General features: G+C 47.2%; 2 protein-coding genes across 3 annotated transcripts; both read right to left on the bottom strand.

Annotated features, from left to right (window-relative positions):
• Positions 1 to 205: 205 nt before the first annotated feature.
• LOC124250316 (myeloid cell surface antigen CD33-like) lies at positions 206 to 8,988 on the bottom strand. The gene is given in 8 exon segments (XM_046682124.1): positions 206 to 235; positions 2,537 to 2,704; positions 5,968 to 6,070; positions 6,359 to 6,455; positions 7,039 to 7,142; positions 8,038 to 8,317; positions 8,525 to 8,902; positions 8,952 to 8,988. Coding segments are annotated over 8 exon segments (1,197 nt in total).
• Positions 8,989 to 20,209: 11,221 nt separating this feature from the next.
• Positions 20,210 to 27,377, bottom strand: LOC124251210 (sialic acid-binding Ig-like lectin 6). Of its 2 annotated transcripts, XM_046683797.1 has the most exons (8): positions 27,298 to 27,377; positions 26,849 to 27,220; positions 26,408 to 26,686; positions 26,148 to 26,195; positions 25,391 to 25,645; positions 24,168 to 24,261; positions 23,743 to 23,824; positions 20,210 to 21,357 (listed from the first exon to the last, which is right to left on the bottom strand). In XM_046683797.1, exons 1-8 carry the CDS (start codon positions 27,338 to 27,340, stop codon positions 21,184 to 21,186), a joined length of 1,347 nt encoding a protein of 448 aa, XP_046539753.1. In that variant the 5' UTR covers positions 27,341 to 27,377; the 3' UTR covers positions 20,210 to 21,183. The 2 variants fall into 2 exon arrangements, with proteins under 2 accessions (XP_046539753.1, XP_046539754.1); XM_046683798.1 differs by lacking the exons at positions 23,743 to 23,824; positions 24,168 to 24,261.
• Between the last annotated feature and the right edge of the window lie 256 nt (positions 27,378 to 27,633).

Here is a 27,633-nt window from a genome sequence, read left to right as displayed (position 1 = left end):
CAGCACACCCTGGAAGGTTCCGGATACCCCTGACCAGCATCGTTGACCTAGGATGTGACCAGACCCTTCCCCAGGCTCCTCCCACTCTGCCTTGGGGACTTGTAAATGGTTGACTCAACAGGGGTCTCCATCCACCAGGAGACACTCTGGCTCCTGGGGAGATCCAGGCAAGGGAGATGGTGCTGTCCGTGGTGCTGAAACAGGCTCACCATTGGAACTCGGCTACCTCCTCTTTCTGCAGAAGGGCCTGAACTGAGGCTTAAGGTCCCAGTTTGGGGCCAGGAGAGCAACGATATGAGGATGGATAGAGGCAGGTTAGTAGCCGACAATCAGGAGTGGGTGGTGCTGGTCTCCTCTCTCTGTTCCTTCTCCCACCTCTCCTGTTCAGTCTCAAGCATTGCCCCTACTGTGGACGATGTTTATCTGCCCCACCTGGCTGAACCACAGGGCAAGACCAAGCTCTTGCTAAGGATTCCTTTTACTGGCCTCTGTACTTCTCTTTTAAACAGCTTGCTTCATGCCAGCCTCACAAAAACAAAAATAGAAAATCAACAACTCTGAAAGTGAGGAGGCTAGTCTTCACATTTGACAAAGGAGAAAACTGAGTGTCATGATCAGAAACATCAGATACTATGCCTGGATCCCTTTCTCCAATTCTGTCCACCTGTTCCAGTGTTTTTGGGCAGGAGAGAACAGTCTCAGCCTTATTGGGGAAGGTAAGCGCTTCCTGAACACTTATTTCTGCTCCAGTCAATCTCCCTTGCCAGTAGTGTGGAACTCGATTGATATTGTCAAAGGGGCTCTCCCTCCATCTAGGAGAGGAATGCACCTACCTGGTTAGCCTTCTGTTTCTTGATCAGGATTTGGGAAAGGGTGAGACTGAGTGTTCTCACTCTGTTAGGAGAGGACCAAGATGCCCTACCTCCGTATTGTTCCTCCAGCCCTGGGGTCCTAAACCAGCTCACTTTCTTACGACCTTCAAGAGTTATCCTTTGATTGCTTCTTACACCATTTATAGGGTTTATAGTTGTAAAGAGAGGAGAGAAGGAGGGAATAATGGGGCGATGACATCTTATCTGCATTATAAGTCTAGCCACTAACTTTTAATGTTTCAAGAGATGGGTTTACTCACATGACCCACTGACATTATCATAAGCAGAAGTCTAACTCAACTCTCCCTTCTGTGTGTAGGGTAGGGGGAGGCAGGGTTAGGTATCAGCATTTTTACACCAGATTCGAATCTTCTATTAGTTTATTTAAGGGTCACTTTATGATCTCATGGCATAAGGCTTTGTCCCTGTTATGGTTTGGTGCTGCTGATGAATTTTGGCCTATTTTTCTTTAAACTGATCTTTATTGAAATTAAAATATTGGGTTTTTAGGAGGAAGATTATGAGATCCTACTTCCCTCCACCATCTCAACCCAAATATCCATTACTGGGCTGATTCTGAAGGATAAACGGTGTTAGCCAGATGAAGACATGGTGATGGGCCTTCCTGGAGGAATGCCATGGATGCACAAAGACAATGAGGAATGCCTTAGAATGGAGGTGCTTAGAGAATGACTTGAGGGATTGATGGTTAGGGTATGGCGATGGGGAAGTAGATAGGGTGAGATGAAGAACAATCTACATTAGAGGTCAGGAAACCACATCCCATGGGCTGCCTGATTTTGTAAATAAAATTTTGTTGGAACACAGCCAAATTAATTCATTTGCAGATTTTCTGTGGCTGTTTTTTTAATTAAAAACACAAATTTGAATAGTTTCAACAGAGGCCATACAGCTTCAAAGTCTAAAATATTTGCTATTTGGCCCTTTACATGAAAAGGTTTCCTGACCCCTGACTTAGAATGTCAAGTTGAAAAGCTTGTAAATTATTCCTTTGGGCTGAAGAGAATGAGAAGTATTTTGACTATGATCAGCTCTGAGCGTTAGGGAATTTTCTAAATGTTAATGTCTGATTTGCCTAAACTGGGACTAGTCAGAGGCAGGCAGGATGGAAAAGGAACATCCAGTAGTGGAAAGAGATGATGCTGGAGGCCCAGTCAGGGCAGGATCCACGGGAGGGCTTTGAATAGAGAGTGAACTGACATGTTGTGATGTGGCGTCTGAGACAGAACACACCCAGCCTTTGGGTGAAATGTCACTAAGCCTTTCTGTTCAAGGGAGAAGGAAACAGGATGCACCAAACTCTCACAATATACCCGGATTTTTCTGGGTGTTTTCCATTTGCACTTTATTTAATCCTCACTGCAACTCTGTGAGGTAGGACTTCTTAGCCGCATTTCACAAAGCAGGAAACCGAAACATGGAAGAGTAAGGTGGCTTGCCTGATGTCCTACTCTTAATAAATAAAAGAGCATGGGTTTGATTCCATGTCTCTCTGATTTTGAAGCCTAATATAGTTCTAGTGTAGCCGGAAATTCACATACAATAGCTTATAAAACCATTGCCTATTTGGATGTTAAGTCTCTAAGAATCTGCCTTTGGGTCCCCTTCCTGTAAAGAATATGGATGCTCCGGCTGAGACTGACGCTCTGGCTGGTTCTCCCCTGGGTCCTGTAGGTGCCCTCTTGAGGATTCATCCTGTTAAAGCTGAGGGAGGCATAATGAAGCTCCTGCTCCATCTCCAAGGTGGAGGCAATGCCTGCAGAGCTTGTGAGGTCAGCAGAGCTCTCTGACTCGGACTCGTGCTGGTGAACCTGTGTGGAGAGCAAAGAAGGGGGTCAGAGCAGAGCACTGGGTGGGGAGATAAGTCAGAGAGGGTCTATGAAGTGAATTTGATTCTGAAATGACATTTATTCTTTCTTCCATTTTTATCTAACATTTCCGAAGGTCCCACTTATTCAATTATCCAGTGAATATAGCACTTATTGGTTGCTTTCCAATTCCACTGAAAATTCACACAGACATCTGTGGAAAATACTATTACTTGGCAGAGAAAGAAGCTCAGTCTCAGAGAGGTTAGGTACTTCGCAACATCACACAGCTACTGATCATGCTCTCTCTGTGGTCTCCTATGTGCCAGACACTGGATACACAGGAAGATGTTTATGAAAATCTACTTCACCTCTTGTGTCTCTCTTTTACTCTCACACTCGAAAGTCTTCTGACACCAGATGTGTGGGGTTTTTTCCTCCTACAACAGACAATTCTCTGTGACATCAGCTGAGTGTCCTCCAGTTGAACGCAATTCTGACACTACCTTAAGGGAGATAAGGTGAGATCCCAGAGTTTAAGGTCTCAATCCCACAAGCCTGCCTTCCCACCCACCACTTCAGATGCCAATCTCAAGTCCAGCTTGTCGCTTGTGCTTCTGGCCAACAGGCTATAAATTGAAGGTTTCCATGGCCCCCTCCCCAAGCTCAATTAATTTGCTAAGTGGCTCAAAGAATTCAGAAGAACAGTTTACTGTGTACTAGCTTATTACAGAAGAATATGATAAAGGATACAGATGAACACCCAGATAGAAGAGATGCACAGGGCAAGGTATATGGGAAGGGGTGAGGAGTTTCCATGCTTTCTCCAGGAGAGCCACTCTCCCAGCACCTCCATGTGTTCAGCAATTTGGAAGCTTCCTGAACCCCACACTTTTGGGATTTTTGTGGAGGCTTCCCCATATAGGAATGATCAATTATTAACTACATTTCCAGCCCCTCTCCAGTCTCTGGAGAAAGGCTTCAGGGATGGAAAATGCCCATCCAAGAGTCACCACATTAAAACCAAACACAGTGTTCTCCCCCAGGAACTTCTAGGAGTACAACCAATTTCTTCTGCAGACTCATTTCTCAGCTCTAGATTGACTGCAATACTTCTCAGAAGAGTCTTTCCACTTCCTTTCCTCCCATTCTCTCTTGAACTCTCTCCAATCAGGATATCTGCCTCTCCCAGGCTACCAGATCTGCTTTTGTCAAGATCAGCTGTGATACCACTTAGCAAAATGTAAACAGTCATTTCTCAGACCCTATTCTACTGGAATTATTAGCATTTCAAACAAATAAGCATTCTCTCCTCCTTGAAGCTCCATATCACCTTGGCCTCCAGAACCCAACCCTACACCCTCCTGGTCATTTATTTTTCTCTGTGATCTTCTTGTTCTTTCCAACTCATCTCCCTGACTTTAAATGCTGGAAGATCCAAGGCCTTCAGTGACTGGAGAAAGATAAAGAGCACATTTAAGATGGGCAGGAAGGAAGTTGTGGGTCATGCTGGCAAGACATGTGTTGGAGGAAGAGGCCTGATGGGGGCTTCTCATGTCTAAGTGCAGCCCATCCCCCCAGCCCTACCATGTGAGCTCTGAGAGTCCAGTGCTGACCTGACATGGCAGAGACCCCACCCCAGTCAACGCCTCATGGGAGGGGGCTCCTTCCTACCTGTGCCTCTCTACATGAGCACTTATTTCCTGTACATATTCACTACTTATTTGCTTGTTATTTTATCCCCCTCCCCAATTAATATGTTTTTTTAACAGAAGGGGCGTTTTACATTTGTAACATATGTATTTGAAAAAGTACACGTATTACTCAAGCCCTCAGGACAATTGACAAGTGGGAGATAGTAGCTGAAGGAGTAGATGAATGCATGCGTGATTGTTGACCGTGTGCTCAAAACCCTCACAGCAGTGACCACACTGGTCAGAGCTAAATAAATAAATGAAAGTCAGCACTCAAAGGATGAGCAGAAGTAGCACAGGCTGATATAGGCATGTGAGGAGGAGGGGACAGGGGAGCAATGATTCTGAGAGGCAAAAATTTACTCTGCTTGAGCTGAGCGAGCAGGCCAGTGTGGGAGGAGTGAAGCACTGAAGGTGACTCTGGTTTTCCTGCCCCAAATGCCAGACCAAGTTGTTCGGAAGCTCACCTCTTGGAGGTGTGGAGAAGCAGTGCGTTTCAGGATGGAGGGAACGCTAGTGTGCTGAGGAAGAGAGCTGGGAGGGCTGCAGCAGAATAAGGACTAAGAGGGGAGCGCAGCTCAAAGGCAATGATTGTATTAAGCTGTATTCAGAAGAAGCACAAAAAGGCTTTCCAGCATATGGGTGCAGGGAGAGGTGATGAAGGACTGGGGTGGGACAAAGCCAGGTCTCTGGTTGGGTGCCAGGGAAAAGAGTGTTATGGGTGAGATGGACAGCCCAGCAGGAGTCGTGTGTGTCAGGCGTGTATTAAGCATGTGTTCCTGACGTTTTGACACTGGGTGCCTTTTGACCCTGCCAGGGCTAGTGAATTGCTAGAGGTAGTAAAGGACTTTCCTGCGAGCTTGCCTTTCACATTGCAAACCAACCAGTCCAAAGCTCACACTCCAACCACTTCCTTTCCCAAGTTCTTACACTCCAGACTATTCTCCCGCCATAATCTCCCCAGGACCAGGTACCAGACAACTGGTACCTGGAGACAACCCTCACACCCCAGAGCCTGCCAAAATTATTAAAACTAACCAGACATAAACCTGCTTATCCTGCCTCACTTGCCTTTCCCATGGAAGCCACAATCAAGGCTCCTGCTGACATTATCCCCTTGCTCCCTCTGCCTCCTGACCACCGCTGGTGCTTCCTTGCATGGCCCTATGTGGTGTGGCATTTCACCCTCCTCTTGGGAACTGTGAGTAATGACTGTCTCTCAATCTGTTGGCCTCATGTACATGAATACAGGCATGCATTGCTTAGGACCAGGACAGGTTGTGAGAAATGCAGCTTTAGGTGATTTCATCATTGCGTGAACATAACAGAGTGCTTACACAAATCTAGATGGTATAGCCTACCACACACCTACGTTATGTGGTGCTAATCCTATGGGACCACCTTTGTATACGCGGTTCATTGTGGACCAAAACGCTGTTATGTGGTGCACGACTGTAATAAGAAAACATACAATTTCAAACATGCAGGAAGGTGATGAACTTATTTCTGGACACACCTAATGGAGCATGACTGTCAGCCACCCCGTGGAGATGTGGCAGGCAGACTGTGTGCCAAGATGCCCATGTCATCCACCAGGGAAGCTGATCCAACAGCAGGGTGGATGTCATCCATGTCCACTGCTGTCTTAACTGCTTTCCTACTGTGGGTCTTCACTCTGATGGGAGACACCAGAGTCTTTGACACAGGTCACTCTTTTGAGGCTGGAGTGAGGGACTAAAGCAGGTCAAGCGTGGGATGAGCCCAGAAGCCTTTATAAGAAGACCTTGTAACAAAGTCTCCTTGCTCCTGGACGTCTGGTATGAGGGCTGGGAATACACTCATGACTGGCTCAGGGTCTACCAGCTGGATTCTCACCATCACCATACATCCCACTATTTCTATGGGCCCTCACAACCGCTCCAGGTCCCTCTTCACCTCTTGGCCCACAGGCAACCCAGCTCACTTGAAGAAGATGAAGCAGAGGCAGAGAGCGAGCAGTGCAGTGACACCAGCTCGCCCAATGATCCCCTGAATCACTCCTGCCCTCATCCCTGGTTCCTCTGCAGACAGAAGAGACATGGAGTGAACTCAAATCTTGATGAACTGTCTTGTGTCCTCTCCTCTTCAGCACCTAGAACGGGGAGCCCCTCCCCTCCTATCCAAGGTTCAGCTGCTCAGTTCACATCCATGATAGGACCACAGCTTTCTCCAGAAGGACGCAGTCCACATGACACCTCCTATCCACACCCCACCTTCTTGTCCAACAAGCTCCATCTCTTCTAGGACCCAGGTTTTCCTCCACTGAGGGTCTCTCTACAGCCCCCAGACTAGGCCGCTGCAGGAGTGTGAGGGACTGGGTCTCACAGTGATCCAGAGAGAGAAAGAACACAACCCAGAGAGCCCTGTAGGATGCTAAAAGCCTTGTCCCTACTTCCTTCCAGGGAGGATGTTTGAATCTCCTCTCCTGTCCTCCACAGTCCTTGTCACTCAGGGTCAAATGTGGCCTTTTGTGCCTCCAGAGGGGGCTGGAAGCTAGGAGTTCTCATTCCTTCAGGTCAGACCCAGACAGCCCTCCTGGCCCTCACTGGCCATGCCTCCTAGGAACCCAACACCCACGGTGAGAGATGTGTCTCTGGGCATCACCTGCCAACAATTTGATGGGCACTTCTGATAAAGCCCCAGAAAGACTTACTGTCCAGTGAGGGCCCCAGATGCCATGATCCATGGGCATAGAGCAATCAGGGGAGCTGGACTCCAGAGAGAGGTCAGGGTGAGGATGGGAGATCAACAGTCTAAAAAGAACCCAAGAGATTTTTTTTGGGCAATGGAACTATTATGTATGATACTATAATGATGGATACATGTCAATACACATTTGTGCAAACCCATAGAATGCACAACACCAAGGGTGAACCTTACTGTCAGCTGTAGACTTTGGGTGATAATGACGTGTCCATGCAGATTCATGGGTTGTAACAAATGTACCCTCTGGTGGGGCATGTTGATAGTGGGGAGGCTGTGCATGTGGGGCAACGTGCAGTGGGTATAGGGGAAATCTCTCTAATTTCGGCTTATTTTTGTTGTGAATCTAAAACCTAAAGTCTCTAAAAAATAAAGTCTACTAAAAAAATTCCCCCAAGGCCTTCAGTGACTGGAGAAAGATAAAGAGCACATTTAAGATGGGCAGGAAGGAAGTTGTGGTTCATCCTGGCAAGACATGTGTTGGAGGAAGAGGCCTGATGGGGGCTTCTCATGTCTAAGTGCAGCCCATCCCCCCAGCCCTACCATGTGAGCTCTGAGAGTCCAGTGCTGACCTGACATGGCAGAGACCCCACCCCAGTCAATGCTTCATGGGAGGGGGCTCCTTTCTATCTGTGCCACTCCATATGCAGGCACCAATTTCTGGGTTCTCTGGAGCACCTAGGACAAGAAGAGAGGATTTCCCCCTTCATTGGGGAGGGTGGGGTGAGAGAAGCTGACATCCTCCCAAATCGCAGGAGTCACAGAAATAGTGGAAGCATTGGACTTGTGTCCTTCTAGGTCCTGTACTCAGGCAAGCCCCCAGACAAAAGAACCAAGTGTCCCCAGCCTGGCCCTCCAGTCCCCCACACCTTTAGGGACCCGGGCATTCTGGTCTAGCACTTGAAGGTGAGATTCATCTGGAAGGTTCTTTCCAGGACCACATCTGCAGGGAACTTCACCTGACAGGTGAGGCTGGTGTCATGGTCCTGGGGCCATGGGGTGAGGGTGAGCACTGAGGAGAGGTGGGTCCTGGGACCCAAGGAGGTGAACGCAGCTGATGTCCAGGAGAAACTGGGGGGCATGCCCCACTTATGGGCCCAGGACATAGAGCAGGTCAGGTTCCTGGGGTGGCCAGACTCCAGGGTCCCTGGGCTGAGGATGTGAGGCCTGTTGGTCAGGGCTGGTGAGGAGATAAGGAGACATGAGGATCAGGAGGGAAGGTCTGAGGTGTAGCCCTAAGAGAAGCCTCAGGCTTTGGTCCAGCTCCTCCCTCTAAACTCTGCCCTACTTTAGCCCCAATCCCTTCTAAGAACAGGGTCTTATCTCAGTTGCACCGTGGGGCCCCCATGGCCTTCTCCTGTGGCCTCTTCTAGAGCCAGGGCCTTACTCGTCACGTGCACACAGAGCTGTTTAGTTCTGTAATCCCATTTTTGACTTCTTCTCTCCACCCCAAAACAGTATTTTCCATTGTCACTCCTCTTGCCATCCCTGATATCCAGGCAGCAGTTTTTGGTTCAGGGGTCCCCGAGCAGATGGCATTGGCACTGGGTCTCCTCCTGCACTTTATGAGCTGGGTTGTTTGCCACTGGAGCATCCTGGTTTGTATCAGCTCCTCCCCAGAACCAGTAGCCATGAGCTGGGGCAGAGTCAGTCCAGTAGTACTGGGTGTAGGAGAAGGTGCAGGGCACAGAGATGCACACGCCCTCCTCCACAGTCACAGATTCCTGCACTTCCAGTAGGTATCTGTCATACTGAGCCAGGGACCCTGACAGGAAAGGAAAGTCAGCCACAGCCTCTCCCCTCAGCCCACTCACCTGCCCACAGCAGGGGCAGAAGCAGCAGCAGCAGCATCTCTGAGATGGAGGTTTCTGGGCTTTTGACCTATGTCTGAAATGAGAAGGAGAATGCGAGTGGGAGCTGGCACTGATGGGAGACCTACAGGAAGCTGCAGAGAAACATGTGACCTGTGCCATTCACAGAAGAGGAACTGCAGGCCTGAGCTCATCCACCCTCTGCACAGAGTGGGCAGACGCTCCAGGATCCAAAGATGCTGAGCCCTCCCAGAAGGGAGCAGACAAAGAACAGATTCCATGTCCTCTCCCCATCTTTGGGCTTCCTTCCTGCACCAGAGCCTGGACCAGGACCTCTGAGGACATCTGAGGAGTGGGACACGGTGAGTGTCTAAGGGCCTCCCATCAGGGGTGCTTTTCTGAGCTCTGTTGTCTAAACCAAGGAGCTGGTCATCTCCTGCCTGGAAAGTCGTCTCCTGCTTGACCCTGGAAGGTCAAGCCTCATGTAGAGCTCAGGTGGTGGGTCCTGCCAGGTGTAAGATTCTTTAGGGTCTGTGTGAGTGTCTGGGGCAGAAGAAAAGAAAGGGATTCTAGGTGACATGAAGGCAACAGCCAAGCATTCCGTCCTTTCTTCCTTCCTTCCTTCCTTCCTTCCTTCCTTCCTTCCTTCCTTCCTTCCTTCCTTCCTTCATCCATTCATTCCCCCAAACACTTAGTGAGCATCTCTGTGTTGAGGAGGCTGGAGAGAAGCAGGGAGACGACTGACATAGTCTATACCCATGAGATGCTCCCCACCCAGTGGAGTCACATCCTTCCCAAACACTCATTACTATTGGGCTTTAGAGCTGCAGTCACTGGTGAGTTTGCTGTGTGTCCTGGTAGCATACTGAGCGTTTTCTAAAAATATGAGATTGAGAGTTTCTTCTTTACTTCTTGTGTGCTGATTCGTGGAGTTACAATGACATCTTCAAAATAAAAACCATGCAGCATCTTCATGTAAAACAAAGAGAACACGTGTTCTAGGGGTCAAAGTAGAGGAAACTTCTTTTCCCAGAACTGTGTTGTTCAGTGATGTGTGGACTGGGGTAAATTTTTTTAGATCCTCATCAAACAGATAAGCATTTCCTGTCACCTAAAACATCTCCTTCTCACAGTTACAAGCTGCTCACAAGGCATAATGTTTCCAGGAAATATGAGTGGACTATACAGCTACAATTAAAATTTTAGGTTCAGCTCATGTGGTTTTGCTTCTCACTCTATGTCATATGCATCTGGGAAATCCTTGACACCAATGACATAAATGTATTTGCCACCATCAATTTGTAAAATCTTGCAAATATAAGAGTTTCTAAATAACTGTTCCTTCAACCTTCCTAACAGAGAGAGATTTTCCACCCTCATTTGAAATGTAAGGAATTGAGTCTCCAATAAGTAAAATAATACTTGTTCTTGGTTATTAAAAAAGTAAGAATGTGGCACATAATGGAAACCTCAATATAACTGGTCTCACAGTCAAGAAAGTTATACCACGTTCATGGATTGGAAGGTTCTGAGAGTTCTCATTGTTTTCCTTTAATGAACATTATAAGTCACAGAAAATAAAATGTATCTGCTTGAAAGCTACATTTCTATGGATTTTGACGAATGGATGCAGCCCAGTTATGACCTCCACAATCAGGAGATAGAACGTTTGCACTACCCCAAAAGGATAACCCACAACTATCGCAGCTCATCACCCCCGCCTCCACCCCAGGCAACCGCTGATATACACTCTATCTTGGTGAATTAATTTTGTCTATTGGAGAAGTTCCTAGAAACGTACTCATTCTGTCTAGATTCTCTCACTCAGCAAACTACTTTTGAAATGGATCCAAGTTGCATGCTTCTGTAGTTCACGTCTGATTACTAAGTAGTATTCAATTACGTAGATATACTGTAATCTTTTTTAATACGCCTGTGGACAGACATTTGAAATTTTCAAGTTTTTGGCAATAAATATTAAGGCATAAGGTTTTTTATGGACATATTTTCATCCCCATGAGTACAGACAATAAGTGGAATTGTTAGATCAGTGAGTAACCACATGTCTAACTTTAGTAGGAATTGCCAAATTGTTGTCCAGAATGATTTTAACCTTTACTCCTGACTCTAATGTGCTAGAATTCCAGCAGCTTCACACCTTTGTTAACACTTGGTATTGTCAGTTTTTTAAATTATAATTCTATTGGGAGTGTAGTGCTATCTAACTGTGGTTTTTGATTTTCAATTTGTGTTAAATTTAGATACAGTGAGATCCTCTTTTTATCATATACAATTCTGTGAGGCACGACAGATGTATTTCACTATGTACCCACCACCACACTCAAGATACTGAAGAGAGTCATTACCCAAGACGGTCCCTCCTTCTGTCCCTGGGGAGCCAAATCCTCTCTCCACCCATAACCCCTGAAAAAATGTTGATCTATTTTCCATCCATCTTGTTTTGCTGTTTACAGAATGTTGTAGAAATGGATACAGCAAAATGTAGTCTTCAAAGTCTGGCTTCATTCACCTGGCATAATGCTTTTGACAGTTCTCCAGATTACTTGGTGTATGCATCAATAATGTGTTCCTTTTAATTGCTGGCTGGTACTCCACTATTTCAATGTGCCCCATTTTGTATACACTTACCAGCTGAAGAACATTTGGATTGTTTTCAGATTTGGGGCAACTATGGATAAAACTGTGATAAACATTCGCATGTAGGTTTTGTAGAAACATACGTTCTTGTTTCTCCAGGGTAAATACCTAGGTATCAAATTGCTCAATCTCATGATAAACATAGGTTTACCTTTACATGTTCTCAAAAGTGTTCTCCACTGTTCTCCAAAGTGACTGTACCCTTGGTGCTCCCACCAGCAGCGAGTGTGAGTTCTGGCTGTTCCGCATCCTCATTAGCATCTGCTATTGTCAAAATTTCTCTTTCCTTTCTTTTTGTTTATCTTTTTAGTTATTCTGATAGGTGTGTATCTCATCCTGGCTTTAGTCTATCGTTTCCTAATGACAAGTGATGTTGAGATGTTTTCATGTGCTTATTTGCCATCTGTTTATCTTCTTTGGTGAAGTGGATGATTAAATCTTTGGCTGCTCTTTTTACTATTATGGTGAAAAATACGTAACAAAACTACCATTTTAACTTTTTGTAATTGTTCAGGTCAATGGCATTAAGTAGGTTCACATCGTTGTGCAACAATCACCATCATCTGTCTCCAGAACTTTTAATCTTCCTAAACTGAAATTGCGTCCATTAAATGAATAACACTTCATTTCCCCTGCCCTGGACCCTGGCCACCACCATTCTATTTTCTGTGTGTCTATGAATTTTCCTACTCTAGATACTTCATTTAAGTGATATTTGTCCTTTTGCGACTGGCTTACTTCACGTAGCATAATGTCTTCAATCCACACTGAGGCATGTGTGAGAATTTCCTTCTTTTCCAAGGCTGAATAATATTCCATTGTATGTGTTTTCATCACTTAGTTAATCCCTTCCTCTGTTGATGGCCCCTTGGGCTGTTTCCGTATCGTTTTTATTGTGAATAATGCTGTTATGAACATGTGTGTACATATATCTACTCAAGTTCCTGCTTTTGATTCTTTGGGTACACACCAACAAGTGAAAATACTAGATATTATGGTAATTCTATTTTTAACTTTTTGACAAATTGCCATACTGTTTTCCATAGCAAATGCACCATTTTACAATCTCAAAAGCAAAGGACAGGAGTTTCACTTCTCTGTATCCTCACAAACATTTCTTATTTATCCTTTGGGTTTTTCCCTTTAAATATCCACCCTAATGGGTGTGAAGGGGTACCTCACTGTGTGGCCGTAATTTATATTTCCCTAATATTAGTAATGTTGATCATGTTTTCACGTGTTTGTCGGGCATTTGTATATTTGGAGAAATGTCTACTAAAATTTTGGCCAAGTTTTGTATACAGGTATTTGTTTTTCTGTTGGTGAGTGGCTGGTTTTTAAAATACATATATGAAACTAGGCTTTTATTTTTGTTTTTTACTGATTTATTTTTGTGAGTCCTTGATATATTCTAGATACAAGTCACTCATCAGACATATTTGCTGATATACTCTCCCAGTCTGTAACTTTTACTCTCTTTATAGTGGTGTTTACCACTTTTACCATGGTATTACTCATTAGGTGACCTATTAACGTGTCAGGAGAAGGGAGAGCAGAGCAAAGATTAATGGCAGAAGATCTGGAGGTCAGATGTGGGCATTCAAGGGTAAAAGTTCATGTGAGAAGGGCAACCACCCAAAGATACCCAGGTCTTAATCCATGGACCCTGAAAATGTTCCCTTATAAGGGAGAAGGGTCTTTGCAGATGTGATTAAGGTGAGGATTTTGACCTGTGGAGGTGATCCTAGGTTATCTGTGTTGTTCCCTAAATCTAGTCGCAAGTATCTTTCTGAGAGAGAAACAGAGGGCTATGTCCTACACACAGAGGAGGATGACCAATGTGACCACAGACACAGAGTGATGTGGCCACAAGTCAAGGAACTCTGGCAGCACAATCATCTGGGAGAAGTAAAAGGTGGATTCTCTCCTCGAGCCTCTAAGGAAGTGTGACACACAATTGACTTGATTTCTGCCCAGCATAACCGATTTTGGTTGATGAGCTTCACGAGATGTTACCGCAAGATGTGGTACATTTGCAGATTGAATATTTCAAGTTGGAGGAATTCGAGAAATGTATGTGCAGGAAGGCCTTTCAGACCTTCCCTTGAAGCAGGTCATAAAACCCTCACTGAGAGGCGCCCTCCCTGTACCCAGAGGAAAGAAGCATCTTATCTCCTAAGATCAAGGGGCACAGAGAAGAATGGCAAGGAACAGGCCTTGCTAAGTTTCTCCAGGTTTACTGCACTGAGCTCACATTCTTTGTCCTATCATATCTCTGCATGATTCGACTTTGTATCAAATGAAATGCCCAGATTTAACTATTTTTTCTGGTCTTCCTTTCCTTAGGAAGGCTCCTGTGCCATGTTTAACATATAGTAAATATATTTGTATGCATTTCTCTTGTCCACAGTTCTGGTGTTACAGGGATCCAATCGAGAATTTACAAGGCCAGAGGGAAAATATTAATTCTCCTGTCCATGAACTTCGGTCTCCAGAACAGCGAGAGAATATTTTTTTTCAGACTTTGAGTGTGTGGTCAATTGTCACGGTGGCTCCAGGAAGCTACTACAGGTGGGAAATTAGGTAGATGGTGTCTCCAGGGAGAACACAGAGAATAGCAAAGAAAAGCCCTCCTTCATGGACCTGTTGCTCTGTTCGTCTTTGCAGCCAAACTCCTCAGAGTGTTGTCTGTACCCTCTCTTCCCATCTCACCTCCTCCAATTCTCTCCTGAAATCGCTCCAACCAAGTCTGCACCCCTTTCCTGCCTCTCCACTAAAACGATGTTGGGATCACAAAGGACAAACGTGTTTCCTTGTGCCCTTCTCTTCTCCAAGTGCAACCACCCCTCTTGGCCTCATCTGTTGTCATCACTTACATGGCTCTACGTTCTCATATCTTCAGCCCGAAACCCACTCCTGATCTCCGGACATTCGTACCCAGTTCTCACGCTGACACCTATAGTAGGATGTCAAGTGGCTTCTCAGAATAAATATCCCCCTTCCAAACTCTACTCTCCGGCGTCCTTCATAGAACACAACTCTATCCTTCCAGTTGCTCAGGAGAAACATTTGGGCATCATCCTTGCTCCTCTCTCTCCCTCACTCCTCACATCTATTATGAAACCCTGCTACTTCCATCTTTATGATACATCTAAACATAAACCCTCACTCTCCACCCCACTCCCTGGTTCAAGTCGCCATAATCTCTTGCCTGGAAAACTCAGAGGTCCCTTCCCAATCTCTGTGTTGCTGTTGTGGACCCACTCTGGCCTTTTCTGATCAAAGCACCATGGGGATCCTGGGAAAAGGAAAGTTCAATCACATCCTCCGTGGCTTCCAGATTCTTGCATTTCTTTCATGGCCTCACACGCTCTGCACCAGCACGTGGTCTGCTCCATCCTCCTAGCTTCTCCACTCCTTTTGCCTCCCTCTGCTGTCAAACTTCTTCCTCCTGTTTCCCCAACACACCAGGTGTGCTTCTGCCTCAGACTATTCCACTCACTGTCTTCTCTTTTCCCTTTTCCTGGATAATTTTCCCTGAGGCAAACACAGAACCTACTTTCTTACCATCTTTAAGTCTTTGCTCCAACATCACACCTCACTTTCTCAGATGTAGAAAATTGTCCCCAAGATGTTATATGCTCCTTTCTCTGTGTGATTTTTCTCTGAACACATATTACTAGCCACCATGCTCTAATATTCTTATTTATTTTTTCCTATTTCCATGCTTCAGTCTTCACAATGACGGCTTCATGATGAGAGATTTTGGATACTGTGTTCACTGATGCATCCCTGGCACCTATAAAAATGTTGGTACATAGTAGGCCTTCAATAATACTTGTTCAGGAGTCTATAAATAAATCACTCTGCTCAGAATCATACAAGTGTCACACAAACCACACACTGCATGAAATTTAAGACTGATCCTGAGGGATGAGCAGGACTTGGAGAGGAAGGAATGGGGGGGCAGTGGCAGGGGAGGGCATTTCAGGAGAAGGAACAGCACACGCAAAGTCTCAGAGTCACAGGGGCCTTGGCCCAGCTGAGGGTGAAGACATTGTCAGATGCGGGGAGAGGGAGGAATCTGAGGGAGAGTCCAGCAGGGGACAGACCATACCAGGCTTTCAAATCCAGCCTGTGGTGGTTGCAGCTCAGTCTCTGGCCATGGAGAGGACAGGTAACTGTTCATACTGTGCAGGACGTGGATGATGATGATCTCTGGACACACAATCTGGAGGCCTGTGTTGAGGAGAGAGATGGAAGCAGGAGGTGAGGTGGGTTCAGAGACCCAGGAAGTGATGAGGCCCCAGGAATGACCATGTCAGAATAGTGAGGATATGGGCAGCATATGATCTCACTTATACATGGACTCTTAAAAAAATACACACAGACACACACAAGCTCATGGATACAGAAAACAGATTGGTGGTTGCCGGTGGCCAGGGGTAGGGGATACAAGCTTCCAGTTTACAATAAATATGTCATGGGGCTGTAATGTGACTATAGTTAGCAATTCTGTATTGCGTGTTTGAAAGTTGCCATGAGATTAGATGTTAAAAGTTCTCATCAAAAGGAAAAAAGATTCTGTAACTGTGTATGGTCACAGATGTTTAGATTCGTTATGGTGACTACTTCACTATGCATACAAACATCACATTGTTATATTGTACACCTGAAACTACTGTATGTTATACGTTGCTTACAGTTCAACAAAAAAAAAATAGAAAGAACACATGACCCAGCTCTTTAACTTTTAAGAATTTATCCAAAAGGAGTAGACACACACGTGAGAAAGTAGATATGAGATTGTTCATTGCAGCATTTCAGTTAGCAGAATAAAATGAACGCCATGGTTTTCCACTAGTAGAAAATGTGTACGGAATCAGATCCATCCAGGCCATGGGATACTGCACAGTCACGGAGAAGAATGAGGAAAGTCTGTACTACTGACATCAAATGATCCCTTTAGTTGAACAAACTAGGGCTCAGAGCAGCCTATGGACACTGGTCACTTCCTGGGAGGGGACTGGGCATCTGAGGGCAGACTCTTTGAATTTTTGTCCGTGTGAATATATTGCCTGTGTAAAAGTACTTAGATAAAGAATTGTTAAGGAAAATAAGAAGACTAGGCTGGAGGAATCATCAGGGGACACATTATCAGGGAGCCTGAGAGGTGGGCTCTGCCCCGTGAATGTTGCCCTCTTCTCCTTGTGGAGCTGAGAGGGATGGAGAAGTCTAGGGGGAGTGAGGGAGCGATGGGGACAGCTGCTTACAGTGACCATGTGGCTGAGGATGATAGGGACCAAGGGATTCACTCACAAGGGCATCTCTGGTCACTGGCGTGAGTCCAGGGTGAGGCAGGGATCAGGCTCTGCCCTGAGCTGGAAGAGGTCTGGCCCCCGGCAGCCCAGGAGGGGGCTCCTTCCTACATGTGCTGTTTTCTCAGAAGATACTTACGGTCAAGTTCTGTGGAGAGTCTGGGACAGAAAGACATGGTGTTCCTACATCAGCGGTGAGGGCTGAGTGGACATTGGCCCTTGTCCCCAGGGGCTTCATAAATAGACAAAGGGTAGAGGTGGGTGTCCTCTTGACCTCTTTCCAATCTGGATTCTGGAACCCAACACCAGTGTCTGAGGCCCTGACCACCCCATCCCTACTGCCCTCAGGACCCCATCAGGGACCCAGGTGTCCTGGCCCAGCACTCACAGGACATATTGAGGTGGATGGTGCTCATAATGGTCGCTCCATCCCTAGGCAAGGTCACCTCACAGGTGAGGCTGGTGCCATGGTCCTGGGGCTGGGGGATAAGGGTGAACACTGAGGAGTGCACGATCGTGGGGACCTGGGAGGAGATGGAGGACTCCATCCAGGAGAAGATGGGAGGTGTACCCCATTCACAGGCCCAGGGCACAGAGGTTCCTTGGGTGGCTGGACTCCAGGGCACCTGGGATGAGACTGTCGTGCTTGTGGATCAAAGCTGGTGAGGAGACAGGGAGTCATGGAAATCAGGAGGGTTCAAGGTTTGGACCTGAGAGAAGCTTCAGATTTTCGTCCAGCTTCTCCTTATGAACGCTGAAATGCTGTACCCCAAACCCCCTCCCAGGATGGGGAGACCCATCCCAACCCTGCCCCAGGACCCTTGTGTCCTTCCCCTGTGGCCTCTGCTGAAGCCCATTCCTTATCCATCACATGCATGAAGACATGGTTAGATATGCAACTCCATTTTGTACTTTCTCCATTCGAGAAAAGTATGAAGCGTTGTCCCTCCTCCTAGCATCTCTTATGTCCAGGGAGCAGTTGTAGGTTCAGGAGTCCCAGAGGAGGTGGAATCGGCCCTGGGTCTCATTCTGTGGTTCACCATCTGGGTTGTTTGTGGCCACTGGAGCATCGTGGTCTGTATTGTCCCCTTCTCTGAACCAGTAGCTGTGAGCTGGGGTAAAGATAACCCAGAGATTCCAGGGGTAGGTAAATGAGCAGGTCACCAACAGGCACAGGCCCTCCTGCACCATCACTGACCCCTGCACTTGTAGCCAGTAATCCTCCTGCTGCTTCCTCTGGCCGTCAGCCTCCTCCCTCCACAAGAACAGGGCCAGCAGCAGTAGCAGCAGCAGCAATGTGTCTGCGATTGGCAGTGCCAGGTTCCTTGGGAAAGTCTGTTTCTCAGGATTCTCTTTCCTAAACTAAAAATTCAAGATGTAGAGGAAGCTCCAACAGGAAGTTGAGGGTGAGGGCAGAACAGTGACCCTCCTCAGAGGAGGAATTTCACCCCAGACACTGTCAGGGCCAGGAGAGCCCTTGGAGTCAACCCATGTCCACTCCTGCGGAGCCTGGACCAGCAAGGGTGAGAGCCCCACCCAAATTCACATCCCCTACAGGGCCTGAGCCCAATCCTCTGCCTCCTTGTTGATGCCCCACCTTTCACTTCTGCAAGTGAAAATGGGTGCCTTGTGGCCAGATCCCAGAGCCACATGCTATAGATGGTGTGGAGGACAGTCCAGGGCTGGGATGTAGGGATGTGGGAGATGGGGGAGGCTTGGGGAGTGTGGGTGAGGAGGCCAATTGTCCTCTCTCCCTCAGCATCCATGTGGTAGAAAACCCCCTCTGCTCACAAGGTCACACACCAGCCTCAAAGCTGCCCTGAGAGTCACTGTCCGCTAGAGAGACAATAAATGTCTCGGCACCTGGAGTTTCCTGTGACAGAAACTGTAATTCTGTGAATATGTGTGTTTTGTGTATTTTGAGACTCCATTGTTGGGGAATACATATTTAGAATTATATATGTGTGTGTGTGTGTGTGAGGAAGATTCTTCCTGAGCTGACATCCATTGCCAATCCTCCTCTACTTTTGCTTGAGGAAGATTAACCCTGAGCTGACATCTGTACCAGTCTTCCTCTACTGTGTATGTGGGATGCCTCCACAGCATGGCTGATGAGTGGAGTAGGTCCACACCAGGGGTCTGAACCTGCCAACTCTGGGCCGCTGAAGTGGAGCATGTGGAACTTTAACCACTCAGCCATGGGTCGGACCTATAGAATTTTATATGTTATGGGGAGTGAACTAAACCTTTGGTTTTTATGAAGTGCCCATTCCTCATGCTCTTTGCCTCCAGGACTCACTCATTTGATGTCAGGACAGTAACACCAACTCTCTTCTGTTTAGTTTTTCCATGGTATATCTGTTGGCGTCTTGTCATTTCAAGCTTCCTCATCCTTAAGTTTCAGTTAAGTTTCCTGCAAATATGGTGAAGCAGTCTTCCAGTCATTTACCCTGTTCTTCATTTCTCCAAACATATAGGGATAAGTCCTATTCTTTTTTTGAGATGAGACAGCAAAGTGAATTTGACAGACCAGGACACTCTCCTTACTGTCCTGTGGGGAGCTGGACAAGGCACTCAAGACGATAACTGGGATTCTCTGTGAGATGGGGTTGTAAGGAGAATGAAAGGAGAGAGAACAAATGTCCCCTTTGCCACAGTGGCCCCACTGGCCTCCATGACTGACTTCTGGACACCTGTTCCCTTGCCCAGCCACACTTCCCCTCATGGTTCCAAAACAAGACAAGCTCTGCCCTCCCTCTGGGGCTTTGCCCATGCAGACCCCTCTGCTGGGTGTTTTGGTGCTCAGGACACATGGAACGAGGACTGCCAGGCTGGGACTCATCCACCATTGGGAGCCATCGAGATTTGTTGGAGGAAGGGACTTGCTCCTGGATACAGAGGATGTGTTTCTCCTGCATAGCTGATGCTGTGCAGGAAGTGGTGGGAATCCTGGGACAGTGGAATAGGAACAGGAGGAGTCTCCTTCAATGGACTTATCGTCAGTTTTCAAAATTTGTTAGGACATTCTAGTTCTTCGCTTTTCTATGCACAAATTAGAGTTAGCTCATCAATTTCTACAAAAGCTCTCTGAGAATTTGAGATTGCATTGAATTTATCCACCAATTTGGGAAAACTGACATCCTAACAATATTGAATCTTCCAATCCATGAACATAGTATATATCTCCATGTATTTAGATCTTCTTTAATTTCTTTAAACAATACTTTGTATTCTTTCAATATACAGAAATTGCATATATTTTATTAGATTTATTTCATCGTTCCATGTTACTGTAGGTTTCATCTTTAAACAAACTGTTGACTTTCTAATTGCCCTGAGCCAATACATAGCACTGAAAAGGAATTTTGTCATTTGAACTAGTATCTTAACACTTTGCTAAACTCTTTTATTGTCTGTGAATAAAGACTACTTTACTTCTTACTTTATGAAGGGGGGGCTCTTATTTCCATTTCTTGCACTCATTGCCCTGGGAAGAAACTACAATATATTGTTGAATAGAAGTGGTAAGAGCAGCCATCCTTGCCTCATCTCTAATCCTAGGGAAGAAAGTTCTATGGCCTCTTGGACTGGCCTCTCCAAGCCCTAGGAGAAATTGTGAGCAGAAACTTTCTAGTAAAACAGCCAAAGTCATGCCAGATACCTGTGTTCAGAGTTCACAAAGAGCTTCACGTCAGGACTGTTGTTACCTGTTTGTTATGTACGTTTCCATGCCTCTCTCACGATAATCTGATTAGAGGGTTGATTACTCTCCTTTGCAGAACAGTAAAGTGAACACAGAGAGATTAAAGGGACTCAGTCAATTAGTGGCATAGATGGATTTGAACTCAGTTCTCTTGGACACAAGTCCTGTGGTCTTCCACGTATACTAGGGGATTCATACCATTGACGAGAAGGCCATCAATTTTAACATAATCAGAGGCTGAGTGTTATGAACTGAAAAATCATAAAATTAATAGGTTGAACCTAACCCCCAGTACATCAGAATATGACTGTATTTGGAGATAGAGTCTTTAAAGAAGTAATTCAGTGATAATCAGGTCGTTACAGTGGGCCCTAATCCAATACATCTGGTATCATTATAAGAAGAGGAAATCTTTGTAAGAAGAGGAAAGACCATGTGAGAACACAGGGAGGAGACTGCTGTCTGCAAGCCCAGGAGAAAGGCCTCGGAAGGAACCAGCCCTGCTGACTTGTGGATCTCAGACTTCCAGCCTCCAGAACTGTGAGAAAATAATTCCTCACTTGTGTGGCTGGACCTCTTCATACTCGTTGTTGCTGTCTTTTTGTTCCTGAGGCTTGTGAAATCTGAGGAACGCATAGTTGAGCTCCTGTTCCTTTCTTGAGATGGGGCTCGCCCCAGCAGTGGCTGGGTGGTCTGAGGGGGCGTCTGTCCAGTACTGGTGCTGATGTGCCTGAATGGAAGGAAGAGAATGGATTGAGAGCTGGGCAACAGGGTCTGGGAGAGGGCAGCCAAGGACCAGAATGGGAGTGGGACAGATGGAACTTTGATCATTTACCCATTCATTTATTCAAAAATAGAATATTTAAGATTGGCCCATCCTTGCTAAGTGTTTATATTTAACACCTTATATTTAAAAAGAAAAAATGCTGCGAGAGGATGCTATTATCGTATTTGTCTTACAAATAGTAAAACTAAGGCAGAGAGATTACATGCATTGCCCTGAAGACACACATCTCTGTACATGCCCCACTGAGCAAGGACTCACACCCAGCTGTTTCTCGCTATAGTGCCATCCTCTGTTGGGGCCGTGTGCCAGGTGCTGTGTGTACAGTAATGAAGAAAGCAGACCCAGCCGTTGACACCATGCAGCTGGTGGTTTTCTAGGAGAAGCAGTTACTAAACAAATTGAAACCAAATACATTTCAAGTTCTCAACTTGAGATAGGAGATATTTTGAAATATAAAGCAGAGGCAGGGGAGCCACACCCAGTTTCCAGACAGGTCCTAGAAGATGGAGCAGATAGCAGGTCCTGCAGGAAAGATGGCAACAAACACCTTGCCCCTCTCTGCTCCCCGCCCTCCACACTCTCAGGCTACAGACCCATGAAATAGAAACCCTCAAACAGCAGCTCAGAGAGGCAAAGACAAACAGTTCTCAGATCAGGAGGAAAGGGCTTCACTGTTGAAGAGCAAATAGAAGAGAGGGAGAAGGCTGCCCAGAGTGAGCAAGATGAAAGCCAAGATGAAAGTCAAAGACGCATCAGCTGTGCTAATCTACCATAGCCAAAACACGAGAAAGGAAGAAAAGTGTCTGTGAATAATCACGGCTACAGTATTTGCATATGGACGAAACTCACCCATCAAAAAACAGAGACAGAGATTTTAATAGAAAATGTTTTCCAGCAAGATAGTTATTCAATGATTTCTTCCAGAATACTTATTTAGTATCTGAAGTGCGTTATGAGACAGGCATTTCTCTAGGCCCTGGAGATGCAACAGGGAATAAAAAAACAACAGCAAACTGCCCTGGGGACTCACTCCCTGGAGGAGAAAATGTTTCTGATCAGTAGTAATGAGTCCTATGCACAGTATGTCCCAGGTGCTGTTTTAAGTACTCCTCACAGCTACACTATGACACAGGACCTCCTCATATTCTCATGTCACAGAAAGTAAACAGAAGTCAGAGAGAGAACATCATTTGTCCAGAGTCACACAGCTCATCAGTACAGAAAGGGGATTAGAATGCAGCCCATCTGGCTGTGGAGCACATGCTTTGAACCACTGGGCTCTGCTGACTTCAAGAGACAGTCATTAAAAAAAAGTTTACTGAAAATTTGAAAGTAAAGCAATGAAAGAGATATATCCTGATTCCTGACTCCCATGATTCTCACCCCCATGATTCCTGATGGCGACTGAGCACACCCTGAGGATTCCATTCCCCAAGATGGACCAGAGGAAACAATGTAGGGAATTAAATAAATTGAATTTAAAAAATGATTTTCTGTCTCCTTGTTCTACCACCAATGGAGAGAGGAGTTTTGAAATAATCAACCGTAACTGTGGGTATGTCTACGGCTCCTTGACCCTCTTTCAGTTTTTGTTCATTTGTTTTGATGAATGATGCTCTGCTGCTGGGGGTATACATGTTTAGGGTTTATATATCTTTAATGAAGTGACAGAAACCAGATATATAGAATAAATATTGCGTGGTTCCATTTATATGAAGTTCCAGAACAGACAAAATTAATCCATCGTGATAGAAATCAGTGATCCCTGGAAACCAGGGGTTGACTGGGAAGGGGAAGAAGGGAATTTTGGGGAGTGATGGAAATGTTCCATGTCTGGACTGGGGACATGGCTACAGGGTGTATCCATTTGTCAAAATTCATTTAACCATATACTTAAAATGGGTGCATTTTATTACGTGTGAAGTATACTTCAATAGATACAGTGTTGATATTAAATAAGCACAGTGGTAGATTTGAAAAATGCAAAATGGGGTGATAAATTCTCCTTGTAACCAGCGGGGCTGACATATACTAGGTTTGGGCCAGTACTCTTCACTGGTTGGTAATCAAGGCCAGAAGAAAAGGCTGATATTTCCAGGGGAATATGATCATCTGACAGGTGAGGCATAAATACTCCCAACAAACCAACTAGACTGCATACTTATCCCACCAGAAGAAGAAACATCAGAGCAATTGAGTCAATAATTTAAAATGACCACACATGGAACTCCAGGAGTATTGGACGTAAATATGGAAATGCCTAAAGGCCCTTCCCGAGGGGCATCCACCAGGGATAATGTTGAATGGAGCTCATGTCCCTTCACTCACCCTGGAGCCTGAGCCCTCGACTGAGTTCACGTTCATGGTGCTCTGCACTGGCTGGGCTGCCTTCTTCCTGCAGGTCTTCACTCTAAGGGAAGAGCCCCGGGCATTTCAGCCTGGTTATTTGGGGCATTGAGTAGGCAGACCATCCCCTACTCCCTGTAAAGATCATGGAAGTGCGGAATGAGGTAGGCGAAGGTAGGGCCCCACTCCATGTGCTCCCTCTAACCCAAGAGCTGGACCAGGGCTTGGAACAGACCCCATGCTTGGCCCTGTTGGTTACAGGCTGATTCACACCACAAGTCAGCCTCCCTTCCCCGGCTCCTGGCTGTCCAACCAGTCCAGTTCCTCCAGCTCAGGTTTTCTGTGTCTGAGACCTTCTGCTGTTCCCACCCTATGCATCTCCCTCTGTCCCTGGAGCCCACTCTCACCTGAAGATGAGAAAAAGGCAGAGAGAAAGCAGGGCCATGATGCCAGCTCCCCCGACCGCTCCCAGGAACACCCTGGCCCTGGGTTCTGGTTTACCTGCAGATAATTTGAGTTTGTGTAGACTCCAACTCCAATACATGGCATCCTTCCAACTGGCCACTTCTCTCTGTGTGTGTTCCTTAGTGTACCCACTCCTCAAACAACACTCAGTCACTCTGCATTCCAGTGCCCTATTGAGCCTGGACCAGCCCCTTCTCCTGGCCACAGCGCTGAGGATCTTATGCCTCTAGCCACTCTGGTCCAGGCCTTAGGTTGCCTCTCCTGCAAGTTTCATCTCTCTGGAGCTGTTACGGGTTAAACTGTTTCCCACCCAAAGTTCCTGTGTTGAAATCCACTCCTCCTCACCCGTGGCTTATTCCTTGCCCCAGACCTCAGAATATGACCTTATTTGGAGATCTGGTCTTTACAGTGGTGATGGTTAAATGAGGTCATTAGGTTGGGCCCTGATCCAATATAACTCGTGTCCTCATTAAAAAGGGGGAATTTATACACAGACAGGGAGAACACCAAGTAATGATGAAGGCTGAGATCGAAGTGATGCTTATACAAGCCAAGACACACCAAAGATTGCCAGCAAACCACCAGAAGCTGGGGGAGAGGCCTGGAATAGATTCTCACAGCCTCAGACGGAACCAGCCCTGCTGATCCCTTGATCTCAGGCTTCTGGCCTCCAGAATTGTGAGATGATAAATCTCCATTTTTTAACCCTCTGTCTGAGGTACTTTGTTAGCGCAGGCCTAGGAAACTAAAATAAGGTTCCAGGCTCCTCATTCCCCAGGAACCACCCCCTTGCAGACCTCTGACATGGCAGCAACAGGACAGCGGCTCTCTGGGCCCCTTGGACATTCGTGGCCTCACAGCTGACTCTGAGGCCAGAGCTGAGCCCCTGGTTGAGACTCAGGGAGCTGTTGGCCCAGGGCCCAGAGGAGCTGGAGGTGATGGTGAAGGAGGCGTTGCTGCTGTTCCCCTCCAGCAGACCCTCCCCCAGCCGCCAGCGCAGGGAGGGGGCCGTCTGGGCTCGGGATGAGCAGCCACAGTGCAGACCCTCGTCCTCCCAGGAGCAGGAGGGTCCCAGTAGCTGTTGGGTCTTTGGGGAGGGAGGAGGAGGTCAGCAGTGCCCCTGCCCTCCCCAGGACCCTCATTCTCTCGGGGTCCCCACACTCACAGAGCACAGAGAGGCTCACAGAGACAGTTTGGGAGCCCAGTGGGTGCCGAGCCAGGCAGGTGAAGTCTCCTCCTGTAGTCCCCGTGTGAGGCAGCTCCAGGACGGCGCTGGTGGAGATGGGGGTGGTGTTCAGGGCTGGGGACCCCTGGAACCAGCTCAGCTCTGCAGGGGGGTTGCTGTCAGCAACACAGAGCAGCCGCACAGCCTGGCCCTCCAGGATGGGAAGATTCGAGGCATTTTGCAGGATCATGAGGGCTTTGGGGAGAGAGATGCAGAGAGAGAGACAAAGACATAGACAGATGGAGTGAGTGAAGTTGGCATCTCTCTCCACACTAACTCTGAGGAGGGGACCAGTAGAGTCAGTCCTCAGGCCTTCAGAAAAGGACCAGACGATTTCCCTGGAGCTGCTCAGAGTGTCTGGCTGATGGAGGACAGAGGGCTCAGGACAGGGAAATAGTGAACAGTTGATGGGCCAGCGAGGGGCCTGCAGAAGAAGGAAGAGATAAAACAACAGAGAGGAGGGAGAAGCAAGAGGGATGTGACGGCTTCCTTTAGATTTGGCTGGAGAAAGCTGTGGGTGAGGATAGGGTTAACTTCAGGGAGTTTGGATTTGTAGGGCTTTCCCCCTGTGCCCTCCCCGTCCCTGACCTCAGTAGCTGGCTTCTCATTTACATCTCAGTTCCCAGACAATTGGAGCTCTACATCCAGCTAGACCCTACATCCATCCCAGCTCTGGAGAGAAGAGATTCTTTCCTACCTGTGCTGTTTCCTTGGGAGATGCTGATGGCCATGTTCTGTGGAGCATCTGGGACAGAAGGATGAGCAGCCTCAACATCCATGGAGATGGATGATGGAGACGGATGGATGGGCACTGGGCTTTTCTCCCCAGGAGCCATGGAAACAAGTAAATGGGGACCCCTTCTTGTTTGACTAATAGGACCCCAACATCAAGCCCTAGCCAAGCTCTGCATTGGCCCCATCCTGTCATGGACATGAGCATCCTGGCCAAGCACTCACAGGTGATGTTGAGCTGGATGGTCCTTTCCACAGTCACACCACTTGCAGGGAACTTCACTTGACAGGTGAGGCTGGTGCCGTGGTCCTGGGACTGTGGGGTGAGGGTGAGCACCGAGGAAAGGAGCGTTCTGGGGCCCAGAAAATTGAGGGCAGTTGATGTCCAGGAGAAGATGGGGAGTGTGCCCTGCTCACAGGCCCAGGGCACAGAGCAGGTAAGGTTGCTGGGGTGGCTGGACTTCAGGGGCACCGAGATAAGAATTTCAGGCCTGTGGGTCAGTGCTGGTGAGGAGAGAGAGAGGAGGTTGGGAGCCCTTGATGTGTTTTCAGCCTGGCCTCAGGTGTTTTCACTACTGTCCCCACCCTACCACACCCTCAGGTGGAACAGAACCTTCATTTTTCTGTTTCTGGACTCTGGGGCTTTTCCCTGGTCCTCTGCCTTACCTGTTACATGCAGAGAGAGTGTCTTAGTTAGATACGGGTGTTTTGTGAAGGATTTCTCCACATGAAAGACGTAAGTCCCATTGTCCCCCCTGTTGACATCTCTGATGCTCAGGGAGCAGTTGTGGGCCTGGGTAACTCCAAGGAGGAAGAACCGGCCCTGGGTGCTCTCGTGGACCTTCCGTTCTGGTTTGTTTGTGGCCAATAGAAGATCACGGTTTCCAGACATCCCTTTCCGGAACCAAAACATGTGGAAGGGCCCATAGGTAGTCCTAGAGTAGGAAAATTTGCAGGGCACGAGGACACACAGGCCCTCCTGCACTGTCACGGACTCTGGTAGTTTCAGCGAGTAGATCTGACCGTGAACCGTGGGCACTGGGGAGAGAGACAAACTCAGCTTGGAGCTCCAGGGCCTCCCCAGATTGGGGTCCCCTCTCCCCTTGACCACTTACCTCCCCACAGCATGGGCAACAGCAGCAGCAACTGCAGCGACATTCTGTCCTCATGTCCTTGGACAGTCTGCCTTCTGGGATCCCTTTGAGAGAGAAGAGAAAGTCGCAGATGTTAGAGGGCAGAGGAAGCTTAGACAGGAAGCCTGTGGTAGGGGCCACAAGCCCAGAAGAGGAAACTTCAGAGTCACAGAGTCAGCTATGCGTGCCCATTTAAGATCACCCAGGCCCATTTTTGCATGTGACAGATGAACCCTGAAGCTCAGAGAGGCAAGGAGCTTGCCCAAGTAAGGCAGCAAGGAAGGATGAGAGACCTCCAAGTCCTGCCTCCTGGGCTCA

This window comes from Equus quagga, chromosome 13 (assembly GCF_021613505.1).
Source record: "Equus quagga isolate Etosha38 chromosome 13, UCLA_HA_Equagga_1.0, whole genome shotgun sequence".
NCBI lineage: Eukaryota > Metazoa > Chordata > Mammalia > Perissodactyla > Equidae > Equus > Equus quagga.
Note: the sequence above shows the minus strand (reverse complement) of the source record. Positions and strands in the feature narration are given on the sequence as shown.

Coding starts and splice junctions, on each gene's coding strand:
- LOC124251210 (XM_046683797.1), bottom strand. CDS start 27,340: ATGTCGCTGCAGTTGCTGCTGCTGTTGCCCATGCTGTGGGGAG. Junction 27,221..27,297: donor GTTGCCCATGCTGTGGGGAG/GTAAGTGGTCAA, acceptor CTCTCTCCCCAG/TGCCCACGGTTCACGGTCAG. Junction 26,196..26,407: donor CATCCAGCTCAACATCACCT/GTGAGTGCTTGG, acceptor CTTCTGTCCCAG/ATGCTCCACAGAACATGGCC.